At 36.8% G+C, this 13,934-nt stretch overlaps 1 protein-coding gene across 1 annotated transcript in view; it reads right to left on the bottom strand.

Annotated features, from left to right (window-relative positions):
• BCAS3 (BCAS3 microtubule associated cell migration factor) overlaps nt 1–13,934 on the bottom strand; it is a 621,209-nt gene that overhangs the window by 257,156 nt on the left and 350,119 nt on the right. The window contains exon 23 of the mRNA XM_034640661.1: nt 9,136–9,233. Within this exon, the coding sequence (XP_034496552.1) occupies nt 9,136–9,233 (98 nt within the window). The remainder of the gene's footprint in view (nt 1–9,135; nt 9,234–13,934) is intronic.

The raw sequence follows: 13,934 nt of genomic DNA, 5'->3' as shown, positions 1-13,934 counted from the left end.
ATCTCAGTGGTTTTCAAACATTTTTTGAGTCAGGACCGTTTGTTCTCTTAAAAATCGAGATCTCCAAAGAGCTTTGTTTTATGTGTTTAATATCTGTCAACATTGAAAATGTTTACATACTAACTCATTAAAAGACAAGAAACTCTTTATGCATAAATGACATTTTTTATTAAAAATTTCCAAACTAAAAAATAATATTGAGAATGATGACATTTTTAACTTTATTTGAACAGAAACTTTTATAACAAACAACAGACTGATTCAACTTATGCATTCAATCTGTTGTGATATGTTGTTTTGGTTAAGTAGGTGAAGACAAGTCGACCTCTATCAAAAATATAACTGGAGAAGGATGGAGCGTATGAAGATCCTGAGCCTTTTCAGATTCTGAGGATATTCTTCTTTGATAGGACACTTAACAAGTTAGATATAATTATACCTGAAACTATATCAATTAACTTCTGCACTCTATTACGTGGAAATCCTTTGTCCTTTCTTGCACTTGGAATGAGTCTGTTACTCATATATACTTTTGTAATATCATAAAATTGGTCTTTGGGAAAATACTTCACATCTTCCAAATGTGGATTTATATTATTATATGATATGAAAATATGACACTAGTTCATATCACCACCTATCTCACCCGAAATGTCTTTAAGTACTGGGAACCAGTTAAGCAGTGGTAGATACATGGATACATGGTTTCCAAATTTCCAATTTGTAATTGAAAATGAGTTTTATCATTGGTAACAAATATTGTCAATTGTTTTCTTTGATGTAACAGGCTTATTTTATTTTTGAGAAAATTTCTGCCAAATACCCAAGTCTCAATAAACAAAGTTCGTCAGTTGTTCTTTCCAGGAAAATAGTATTCCATGACAGTTGCTAGTTCAGTTTACAATCATCACATAAGTGCATTTTGTCCAGACAACTACCATGCATTAATTCCACTGTGACATAAAGAATACTAAAATGGACACAAGCAGCAAAATTTAATAAAACTGTCATATGTCAATGATTTTGACTGTATCATTGACGTTCCTTTTTTTTTGTTTTTAAGTAGGCTCCACACCCAGGTTGGGGCTTGAACTCACGACCCTGAGATCAAGAGTTGCAGGCTCTGTGGACTGGGCCAGCCAGGTGCCCCGTGTTATAGACATTCTTTTCTTTTTAAAGATTCATTTATTTACTTGAGAGAGAGAGAGAATGCAGGGGGACGGGCAGAGGAAGAGGGAGCTCCAATCTCAAGTAGACTCTGGCTGAGTGCAGAGCCCTACATGGGGCTTGATCTCAGGACCGAGACCATGACCTGAGCCGAAACCAAGAGTTGGATGCTTAACTGACTGTGCCACCCAGGTGCCCCAACATTTATAAGTAATTGTAGTAGTTGGTTTTAATCTAGGAGTGAAGACCTTCAGCTATAAGCATAGTTTGTACTATGCTTTTTCTATGCTAAGACGTCATCCGTTTTATCTACCATTGCTTCTGCACCATCTGTACTTTATGTCAACACAGTATAAAAAAGATAGACAAATAATGACTTCGCATTACTATAAAAGTAGTTTTCGTGCACGGACCCCTTGAAAGTGTCTTGGGGACTTCCAGAGGTCAGTGGACCACACCACAAATTACCAGTATCTATACATATACACATGTGTTTGGAAATGCAAAGAACCTAGAACAGCCAAGATATACATGAAAAACAAAAGGGAAGGCATTAGACTGCTAGATCTCAAAACTGACTAAAAAGCTACAGTAATAAAGACAGTATGATAGCGGTATAAAGACAGATACACACACACATATATCAATGGAACAAAATAGAGAATCCAGGACAAGTATGGTTTTTTAAAAAGGCATTAATGAAAGTAAGTGGAAGAAAAGTGTATCTTTTTGATAAACAGTGCTGGAAGAAACTGAACCTTGATCCTTGCCTCATAGCATAATAAAAAATAATTTGAAAAGGATCACATACCTAAATGCAAAGGCCAAAACTATACAATGACTACAGAAAAGAAAGCATCACTTCAAGTCTGGGTGAAATGGCAAAAAAATTTATGCAAAACACAAAACATAGAAGGAAAGGTGAAAAAACTGGAATTCTGCCTGTCAAAAAATACCAACAAGAAAGTGAAAAGGCAATAAACTGAAAGGAAATGTTTGTAGAACATCTGACAAAAGATTTATATCCAAAATATTTAAAGAATTTAAATTCAATAAGACAACAGGCCAAATAGAAGTTGGTGAAAGATTTCATAAGTACATTACAAAAGAAGATATCCAACTGGCCAGTAAGTATATTCAAGGTGCCCAATATCAGTATTTATCAGAAAAAAGCAAATTAAAACTCAGTTTACATTTACAAGAACGGCTCAGACACTGCTAAGAATGAAAAATGGTACAGTTCTCTTGGAATACTTTCTCGGAGGTTCCTAATAAAGCTAAACAGATGCCTTCTTTGTGAGCCAGCAATTCCAGTCTTAGGTGTATGCTCAAAATATATGAATCGTATGCAAAAAAAAAAAAATGCATACGTCAAAAAAAAAAAGACTTGTACAGGGAAGTTTATAGCAGTTTTATTCATAAAAGGCTAAATGCTGAAAACAATAGGACAATGGATACATAGGCTGTATTATAGTTATACTACATTGCAATGTAAAAAAATGAACTAGTGTCACAGGTAACACGTGGATGAATCTCAAAAACATTAAATTAAATAAAAGGAGCCAGACACGAAAGAGTATCTATAGGATAATTTCATTTACATGAAGTTCAATATAGACAAAATTAATATATGATGATAAAAGTCATAGTGCTAATCTCTAGGTCAAAGGTAGTATATTGACTGGAAGGGGCATGAGGAAATTTTCTGGCATGATGGAAATATTCTAATTTGTTCTGAGTAGTGATATATACAGGTATAAAAATACATCAAGTTGTATGATTATATTCCTGCTATATGTAAATTATACCTTCCCTAACTTAAAAAAATCCTTCAAAGGTGACCCAAAGTACACACTGATCGATTTTTCAACCTGGAAGGGGCTTTGGAAATAATCTACTTCAATTCCTTCATTTCTTATGGAAGAAAGCCTTGGGTTTCAAAGCAATTTACCAAACAGGTAATTCTAGGCAGAGTGGAGACTAGAACCAAAGATTCGTAAGTTACTAGTCTCTATTCTTTCCACTACAGCAACTTTCCAAAACAAGACTTTTCCCGGGAACAATTATTTTCACTTCGATTATTTGCTTTAGCTTTTCTCTGACAGTTTTCAACAATATCCAGGGGACTATCATGAGCTCTGGTTCCGACCAGTTGCCTGGGTGAGGTCCCAGGCTGCTTTTTAATTGCTCTCTGAGCTTACATATTCAATGGAGAGAGACTCTTTTGTTTCTAAGTTTATAGATGGCACCTATAAGCATAAGCCTCTCAGGCTCTTGGACACAATTTAAAATAGTGTGGCACTAACAGTTTGACACTAATGTCACTAAGACAAATGGAATTCCCGGTTCAGACTTAAACAAATTCTAATACTGCCCCCAATATTGTCCCTCTGCCACCACGGTCTCAGGCAACAGACTACATAAACAGTCCAGCCTTGTATTAAAGATGTAGTAATAAAGGTACAAAAAAGAGAAGTTGGGTCTTTTGGCCAAAAAGCCCCTTGTAAATATGTGGTACCCCAGTATATCAACAGTAGGGAGAATTCCATCAGTTCCTTCTCAAAATGCTTAGGAAAGACTTAAAGTCATCTCAAGGACTCGGTGCTTGCAATAGAGAAAGCAAAGGTGGGGTTTTAGTTGACACAAAGATTTATTCAAAGAAGCAATGTGTCACCAGAAAAAAGCTTTCCCAACAGCTGCTTCTGCTTCTGTTTACAGTTTCTTCATCTTCAAATGGGGCAATCTTTTTTTTTCTTAATTGTGCTGAGCTAAAATTTTCCACATTGTTAACTTGAATTTCATCTTCTAACATCCTATAAATATTAGAAAGAAGAATGAAAGGAATACTTAAATCAGAAGGAGAGGGATGTGGCCGATCACCTTCCTCATGGGCAAAATAAGGTCTTTTCCCTATGTCCTTCTCTCTAACACTTATTTTTGAATCTATACAGACAAGTAGGTGCGCATTAGGTTAGAGCTGAAATAATGCATAAACTTCCTCTTTTCTAATAAAAAAGCCAATCTTAACATCTGAGTTTGAATATTTGCTAACTGTTTCAAGTATAAATAGTGTCCAAGTAAAATTACTGACCTCCTTTTTCCCCTCTGAGGGACTGTTCACAGGTCACGACTAAGCCTTCTTTTAATTTCGCCCTCATCCATAATCCTCTTACTGATCCCACATAGGCTTTGAATACTCAAGGTACAAGTATGCCTGGGCTTTTCGTCACCTTATAATCACAAAGAATATCTGGAAGTCTACTAAATGAAAACCACATCACGTATTCAAAGAAGTATCTCAAAATTTCTAAAGTACTTGATATCCTTTATATTTGAGAATTATTTTAAGAAATAACGAACACATCCCTGCCCAAAAAAGTGAAACAATTTTTTGCACAGGGGACCTTAAATTCTTTTTACAGATGCAGAGAAGACCGGATAGGTAGGAAACATCGCTTGTTCAAGGTTTCAGCCAATGTTCAAGGCCATGATTACAATGTCATGGTTCTGTCATTCAACTCTAGTTTTTAAAATCATGGCGCTAAGCAGCCTCACCATTGGATGACTAAACGGTGTTTCTTACAAATCTCTTTGCTTCTTACCACCAGCATCTCTTGTGTCTCTGATGGCTTTAGGACACAGTGACTAAGTCTTTCTGCCTCAGATTGGAATGACAACTGTAGATACAGTGAAATATAATCCTTAGGAATATTCTTCCCCCAGTACTTCAGAAAAATCTCTATAAAATAAAAGCATGCCTCTATATGAACATCCCTCCCAGCAGAGATTCGACTTAAATCATCTACTCGTCGCCTACCCAACCATACTTCTCTAATAAGTATTATTTTGTTTTTGTAAATGTCCGATGCACCAAATGTCAAATACATAAAGCGGGCATAAATGATCATTATAAAATCAGTCAAAGCAGGCATAAATGATCATTATAAAATCAGTCAAAGCAGGAATATGTGATCATTATAGAAATCAATCAAATCAAGCCAGTTTGGGTTTTTAAGTGTCTCACCTTCTTCAGTAAACAAATTATTTTGATAATGGGAAAAACTGGGTGCTGAAGAAGTATCTCCTGGATTAACGAATTTCTTAGAAATTATTTAATTACTTCAATCATACAACAAAAATAATATTTCTTTTGAGTCAAGAACAACAACAAATACCAGGTCTAGAACTCGGTCTATTTATAGAAACATTTATTGTAACACTAATTCCTGATATACCAAAGCCTGCTCTAAAGGATAAGAACCCCTTACTTAACTGTCACAATTTTCTTTCTCGTACTGTCATCTTCCATAGGAATGTACATAAATGCTGCCCCCACCACTTCCAATAACATCTTCTCTATACAATGTTTACTTCTGTAGAGTTTGGCAAAGATGTCTGCTCTTCACATAAGCCAGGCAGAAGTCTGTCTTTCAAATCTCAGTTGCTTTGAGTTCTTTCTTGGTAAACATCAATTTCCATAGTAAAACCACAAACCAGGAGAAATAAACTTAGGATGAACTAGATCTTTCTAGGCTTTCTGTCTGGATGACTCCAAAGCGACTTTAGAGTTGTTATTAAGTTACCCAACAGGTACAGCCCACAAGTCTGGGAACAAGAGGATCAGTCACCAAGGTGGGAAACAAACTTTGAATGGGGCATGGACAGCTATCTTTCTACTTTCTTTTCAGGGGTCCTACACCTTTATCAAAAGGACACATGTTATAAAAAACAAACAATGAGAAGAAATTCTTAGATACCTAACCAAAAGGAATGTACAGAGGAAAAAAAGTACTTTGTCTAGAAATGCTATCTATAATTCGGAGACACTGATATTAATGAAAAATGGAATGGTTCCTTCAAATTTCCTTTTTTCTGGGTAGCCTGTGTATAAGGATAAAATTCTATAAAGTACCCTTCCAGAATGGTCTTCTCCTTAGTCAAGAAGGCAACATCTCATAATTATCTAAGCTCAAAATTTTAGGTAAGATAGTACCCTTTTGAATCACCAAAGATCAGATGTTATGGGAATGATATCTACTCAGAAAGCAGTTATAGATCTGCCAGTCCAAATACACATATTTATACAGAGACAGAAGCTCACAGGTATCTAAAGGCATAGAATTTATGCCATGCCTAAGTCACTGAAGTTAAGAAAAACACACGTATTTTACGAAATGTTCTTCCATGTGAAGAAGTGAAGAACAGATACACTAGATGATCAAGAAATTATAGGGACAAAATTTCTTAGCAAAAGTGGTACAAGGCTCTGCTGATCTCTTTTAGTTTCAACAGAATAACACTTCCAGATAAATATATAGATATCGAGAACATAACAGGCTGGCCCAAGGTATAAATAAAATATTTTCATTTTGAAGACTATTACAACTGTCAAAAGATTTAATCATATCACATTAAATTTCTAAATTCTATGCCTCTGAAAAGTAATCATATGAAAAATAATTAAACCACCACGAGTTTAGACAGATAAAGAGCTGCCACTAGAACAGAAGGACAGTCATAAAATGTGCCATAGGAACAATTAAAAAGGAATACATTTAGTTGTAGAAGCTGAATGAAGGTAAGACAAAGCAGGGGAGCCCAGTCAGAGGTGCCACAGCAGTCCCATCTCCAAGCAAAAGCAATCCGAACTCCAGAAAACCATTTTCGTCACACACAGCTGACTCCAATGCATGGGTCACAATCAGAGAAGCACTTCCTGGTTCACGAGCACTTGTACACATTTATTAGACTCTCTTTAATACAAGAACCTAAAGCAGAATTTTCCCATTCACTCCTTTTTTTATAAGGAACCCAAACTATTTAGTCTCTAGTCTTCCTAAATATCAAAAGAAAAATAAGTCTGTTACAACAGTGCTCCTATTACATAAAGTAGATTAAGCTTCCCCAACAAAACATTATTCACTCACTTAAAAAATGCGTTGAACAAAAGGGATCCAAACCATTTGAGAAGTAGAGAATTATTCGTAACAGTCCAATTCCTCATCTACGGGGTTTCTTTAGCTCAAAGTTAGAGAAAGCGGCACACACATTTCATTGCTCTGTCTCAGAAAGGAACTATGGCTTTCTGGAATGAAAATAGGCTTAGAAAAATAACAACAGAGCTTAGTCACCAAGAAGTCCTTTCTCTACTCAAAAGATTAGTACTTTCGGGCAGAGGCTCACAGCTGTAGAACGATACCCTAGAATCTCCTACAATGCGTCTCTGATGCAAATGTAAGTAAATCAAGGAGCAAAGATCTAGTTTCTTTTTCAAACATCAATTTAAAAACTCTTCTCGCAGCAGACTGAAGTCAAATGATGGTTGCCAATAGTTCACTGAAATTCCTATCTGTGGCATGAGATGCAACCTTACAAAGAGCTAAAACTGAGATAGTGCTACCTGATAAATGCAGAGTATTACCTCAGAGTAGAGCGCTGAATATGTCAACTTTTAATAATACCTGGAACTGCTTTAGTGACATGTGTTTCACTTGACTGGGAGTCACTTGACTCTAAAACATTCATAATATGACAGTTTAAGAATGTTAAAACCCCCCAACAAAGGCTACTACTGTAATCTTGAATCAAATACTTTAGGTTACAATATATCGCTTCCAGGATTCACGATGGTTAAATGATAATTCCAGATGAGCAGGATCTGTTAGCATTCTCAGATTGAAACTATCAAAAAGATTTATTGTTTAAGTCGCCCATCTCAATATTTCATTCAATGCAGGGAAGCAAGGATAGAGACTTCACACACTTCTGTGCTTGTTTCCAGGGGACGAACCATGGTTGCCAAGAGAAAGCAGAGGGACAAGTATGAACTCTCTAAAGTAAGAGTCTACATTAAAAATGAAGACACAGCCCTGGATGTGGACAGCTAAATCAGACACAAGGTACAATCCACTGACAAAAAAATCAGAAAGCTAAGGAAATGTACAAAACCGTTTAGCTTTCAAAACTTCCAAATACATCCAGACACAGAATCAGAAACAGAAGCTTTGGTCTTTTAAAAGTGACCTTCACAAATCAGTTTTGTGTTTGTTTCCATTTTCTTTCACAGTTTAAGCCTCAATCAAATCAGCAGTCTCTGGGGATTTTGAAATTGCTATAGATTAAAATCCTCTCTGACTCAACTGTTTGACTAATGCCGAGTATTTAATAATTCTACTCATAAGAGACTTTTTCTTGATGAAACCCTGCTGTTTGCTCTCTTCAGATGCTCTGCAGCTGCACCATAACAGAAAGCATCACTGTCCTTATTTTATCAATACATTTAGAGATGAAGAATGTCTCATTATAAACAGGTCTATACTTGGCAGACACGGCAGAAAACAGTCTGACGATACTAATGCAGCAACTATCACCTCCAGACGCAAAGATCTACTCCCAGGTACTAATGATACATATTCATGGATTGGTTCCAAGGAGAGGAGGTTAATAACTGTGATAGATAGACTAAAGTTAAGTTAATGAATTTCTAAACTTTATGCTTTCAATAATAAAGCCATTTAAGCTACAGCACTTGGACTCTCCAATTCCACAGATCAGGCACTTTGATACTCAACAGGTTGAGTAAATTGAATCCATATATTGTATTTACGTTCTCTGTCAAGGTTGCTTCTCCACATTTGAGAGATCAAAGGCAAAACAGTCATCAACCCTGTAGCCTTCAATACTGTGTTCATTACATTTAATCAAGTGCCAACCCCACCGCATCATTCACCAACCTTAACAATACTTAAATGCATGGCATTGTTTAGCAACAAATGGAGGCACAGTATTGTTTTAACACACACACACACACACACACACACGTATACATGCACAACATGCATGCACGTCCCAAAACAAACGAACAAACAAAAAGAGGAAGGCAAAAAATATCATTCTCTCCATTGTGCCGGAAAAGAAATGTAAAATGCACAGAACTATCCAGCACAGATTTTGGAGGTGATTTTCTACCTGAGGCAGCATCAATCACGGTGGAAATTCCCCTTCGATCAGAGACTGGACGGGATGACCCTGGCATGCTGACTGGGTCAGAGCGGACCGGCTGGATCCTGCAAGGCAATTTAATTTAATTCACATATGTTACCGGCATCAAAACTGTCGCGTGCTACAACAGACCTTAAATCAGGAATGCTGGAATAGGCCAATCCATTAAAGAACCATTCATTCTAAAATGAGACAAAGAAGGGAACTGCAGTCCCTAATTCTTGCACAAAGCTAACGCACTGCAAACATTCCCTACACTCCAGACCTCTTCTCCTCTTTGTAAGTTACTCAATAGATTTTAAGTAAGGGGTTGAAAAATTGACATTAATTGAAAGGGATAAATTTAGTAGCATGGGAAAGGAAACAAAATACTTTATACCAAAACCTTTGACATTTCCAAGGGACAGATATGAAGAGTTTTAACACTCTTCAAATTCATGAATAGCACCATAGCTAGTAACACCTGCCATAAAAGGCAGCAAATATACTAGATACAAAATTTTGAGCAACTCCCTTACAATCCTGGATGAAAGTTACTTTACATATGACAAGAAGCATAGGAAAACAAAGCTGTGTTAACCTGGCGGCCATAGGTTTAGCTAGGATCGGTATTAGCTAACTGAGTTACCTCCATAAAATTACCAATTAGCATGTAAGAATCAATTAGAGTCTCAGCAAAACTGCAATCTACTACATATAATTTCAAGTTGTTTAGGAATGATAAATCTATAAATGCAAAGAGTCTCTTTCCAGCTGTATTAGATAAATACTATTAACATAAAAAAAACATAAAAAAATCTGTGGGACTACAAGATCTGAGAGCCCAGGCAACTTAGAGGAATAAAAACCTGTTACAGCAATATAAGCATGCATTGTTGGTAATTCATTCATTCAATGAGTATTTGCTGAATATTAAACGTGTGTCAGTATTATTCTAGGAACAGGCAGAAACAAGACATGAATTAGAAGGTCTATGTGTATGTATGTGGTCTAGCATATGGACATTCATGACTGATGCAAAAGGGAAGTGTGAAAATGAGTGAAATAGGCAATAAAAGCTCAGAATGAGAAAACGGAGTAATGAATACATGGTCCACAGCAGACTGAAAGATTTTGTGGAGGTGGAACAGGAATTGGATGTGTATACAGTAATAGGATATATATATGCAGAGGAGAAAGAGGTGCTCCTTAAGCATAGAGCTAGAACAAGCAGACCCTTGGATCAGTAACTAAGCCTCACAAATGCAGGGCAGCTTGAGAAGCATGATTTGGCTGAAGCATAGAGTTCCCAGTGGATCCTGATGGAAGAAAAGAGGTTGATAAACGCCATGAGACAGACTACAGAAGACTGAAATGCCAAGAATAGACTGCAGAAAATGAGTAGTTACTGAAAGCACAGTTTAAATGTTTGTGTATTTAATGTGTGAAAAAAAGAACCATTTGATCCAACGCTGGAAGCCCGAAGTACTGAGAACAAAGACCCCTCGCTGCTAGTGAGGACAGCGTGTACCACCCAACCTTTGTTCTACCCCAGCTGATTTTGCTACACCAGCCATAGTAATCCCATCAGCAGAGATTAATCAGGTCCACGATGGGCAGACCTAAGCGAATTTGGGCCAGTGAAAAGAGGAGCCGCTTATTTGAAATGTCTGGAAAAGATGTTTTCTGGTTCTTAACAGAAATAAAAAGCTAGACAGTTAGACATGGTCAGTTCATCCAAAGTAAAGCCCCCTCCTGGTCTAAACAACTTAAGTGGGCTAATAAATTTCCTATTATTAATTCAATTTGTATCAGGGTTTCTGAATAATCCAGAGTTGTGGGTGGGGTGAGCCAAGGATGGCCATGAATTAATGTGTTGAAGCTGGCAAGAGATACACAGGGGCTTATCCTATTATTTTCTTTAACTTTAAATATGTTTATATATGTTTGAAATTTTTCCATAATAAAAATGACAAAAATAAAAACAAACTGGCAGAGGTGATGGAAATGTTCTGGAATTGGACAGTGGGGATACTGCCCAACATAGTGAATATACTAAAAACCACTGAATTATACAGTGAATTTTATGTTGTGTGATTTATGTATAACTTAAAATAACAGGAATAAGGTCTGAGGATCAAATGGATAACATGATGACTATAGTTGATAACACTGTATCATGTAACTAAAATTTGATGAAAGAGTAAAACTTAGATGTCCTCACTAAAATAATCACAACATACATATGCTAAATATGTGAGCTGATGGATATGTTAAGTAACTAGGTGAAAAAATAAAATAATAAATTAAAAGGAGCTAATCTTGATTAGAAAACTAGACTTTGTACCTCAGCTTCTTTTATATGATCTATTTCTCAGATCTAAAAATAAATATTTCATTGACCTTTCTTACAGTTTAAATCCCTGCTCCAAGTAAGGAGCTGCCTTGAGTTTAAGCCACCCCTGACTCCCTTATGGACATGACAGTCAACTCTGTACCTGCCTGTTCCCCACTTAGGTTAGGATATAGGGAGGAAGACTATCACAGTATCACATAATTCTTTTTTTAAAATTTTTTTTACTATGTTATGTTAGTCACCGTACAGTACATCATTAGTTTTTGATGCAGTGTTCTATGATTCATTGTTTGCATATAACACCCAGTGCTCCATAATACCCATAATGCCCTCCTTAATACCCATCACCAGGCTAGCCCATCCCCCCACACCCCTCCCCTCTGAAACCCTCAGTTTGTTTCCCAGGGCCCATAGTCTCTTGTGGTTCATTCCCCCTTCTGTTTACCCCCCCTTCATTCTTCCCTTCCTTCTCCTACCGATCTCCCTGCTATTCCATGTTCCATAAATGAGTGAAACCATATGATAATTGTCTTTCTCTGCTTGACTTATTTCACTTAGCATAATCTCCTCCAGTCCCGTCCATGTTGCTGCAAATGTTGGGTAATCGTTCTTTCTGATGGCTGAGGAATATTCCATTGTATGTACGGACCACATCTTCTTTATCCATTCTGTTGAAGGGCATCTTGGCTCCTTCCACAGTTTAGCTATTGTGGACAATGCTGCTATGAACACTGGGGTGCATACTGCCCTTCTCTTCACTATGTCTGTATCTTTGGGGTAAATACCCAGTAGTGCAATTGCTGGGTCATAGGGTAGCTCTATTTTTAACTTTTTGAGGGACCTCCACACTGTTTTTCAAAGAGCACCACATAATTCTTAATGATATGGTGTACAGGACAGGGTACCAGGTGTAAAGGGTCAGCTGAATAAAAAACATCTAAATAAAGTTTTTACAATTTAAAGGAGAAAATAAGGCCAGCAGCCATAGTGCCATTGTACATAAGCCTAAAGAAATGTAGAAGAAATAGAGGTGAAGCACTCAGAGCAATCGGAAACAGGAATGAGGGGAATATAAATAGCTGGATTTCTAATTGGATGCTGGGCAGGAAATGGTACTAAAGAGGCCACTTATAATTCAAATGATGTAAGTCAAATATGAATTTCCCATCAAAACTGTGTTCTAATGGAAGTTAAGGTTTTAACCAAGGGCCCCCCTATGCTCGCATTTTTAAATATAAATTACAAGAGCAATAAAAAAAAATGTATAAGCCTGTGACCCAGTGTAAAGGTATCTAAAGTTTAAATGTATCCAATAAACAGGACAATATTTGGGACGCCTGGGTGGCTCAGTCAGTTAAGCATTTGACTCTTGGTCTCAGCTCAGGTCTTGATCTTGGGGTTGTTAGTTCAGGCCCCACGCAGGGTATGGAGCCTATTTAAAAAACAAAAACAAAAGGACAATATTCTAATCAAATATGTACAGTTTAAAATCGTTTAAATGAAAAATACTAGGAACGCTTTAGTGTAAAAAAAAGGGAAGCCCCTGAGGAAAATTCTAGAAAGGACTGAGGACAGTAGCTGTCTGAAGAAGCAAGTTAGAGAGCTCTTAGATGAAGGGCTATGTCTGAAGTAAAGAGTCATTAAACAAGCTGGAGGTCACAAAGCAAAGGAACAGAGCTGTATATATAGGAGACCTAGAGATAACTTCCAAAGAAAAGAGACAAGGGCTTATTATAGTACCAGGTGACAGTCATCAGGGGGAAAAAAAAAGGATCTTGTGAATAGTTCAATAAAGAGAATAAACGTAGTTTAATGGATTGTCTATTTTAAATGTCTTAGTATTAACATTTGAGTACCCACATGACTTTTAAACATGAATGACTACACACTGAATCATTAAGTTGAGGACTGATAACTTCCTAAAAATGGACTATCTACACCAGATTACATTTTACAGTTGGTATCCGTGAAAACTGGTCTAGCACTCAGTATTGTTACTATTGCCTGACATCTTGGGGGGAAAAGTTCTACTTCTGAAAAGCTGGAAGACACGCTAGGTTTAAAAAAAAAAAAAGCAAAAATGTATGAAAGAAAGAAATTAAATACAGGGGCGCCTGGGTGGCACAGCGGTTAAGTGCCTGCCTTTGGCTCAGGGCGTGATCCCGGCGTTATGGGATCGAGCCCCACATCAGGCTCCTCCGCTATGAGCCTGCTTCTTCCTCTCCCACTCCCCCTGCTTGTGTTCCCTCTCTCGCTGGCTGTCTCTATCTCTGTCAAATAAATAAAAATAAAATCTTTAAAAAAAAAAAAAGAAAAATTAAATACAAAGCAAACAAACAAAAAGTTAAGACACTGAAAAAGGAATTATAGGAGACATGTTCCATTATATGAATTACTCTTTTCTTTTTATGTTTTTATTTTTATTTATTTA

This window comes from Ailuropoda melanoleuca, chromosome 13 (assembly GCF_002007445.2).
Source record: "Ailuropoda melanoleuca isolate Jingjing chromosome 13, ASM200744v2, whole genome shotgun sequence".
In the NCBI taxonomy this organism is placed as follows: domain Eukaryota; kingdom Metazoa; phylum Chordata; class Mammalia; order Carnivora; family Ursidae; genus Ailuropoda; species Ailuropoda melanoleuca.
This window is presented reverse-complemented; position numbering and strand designations above follow the sequence as displayed.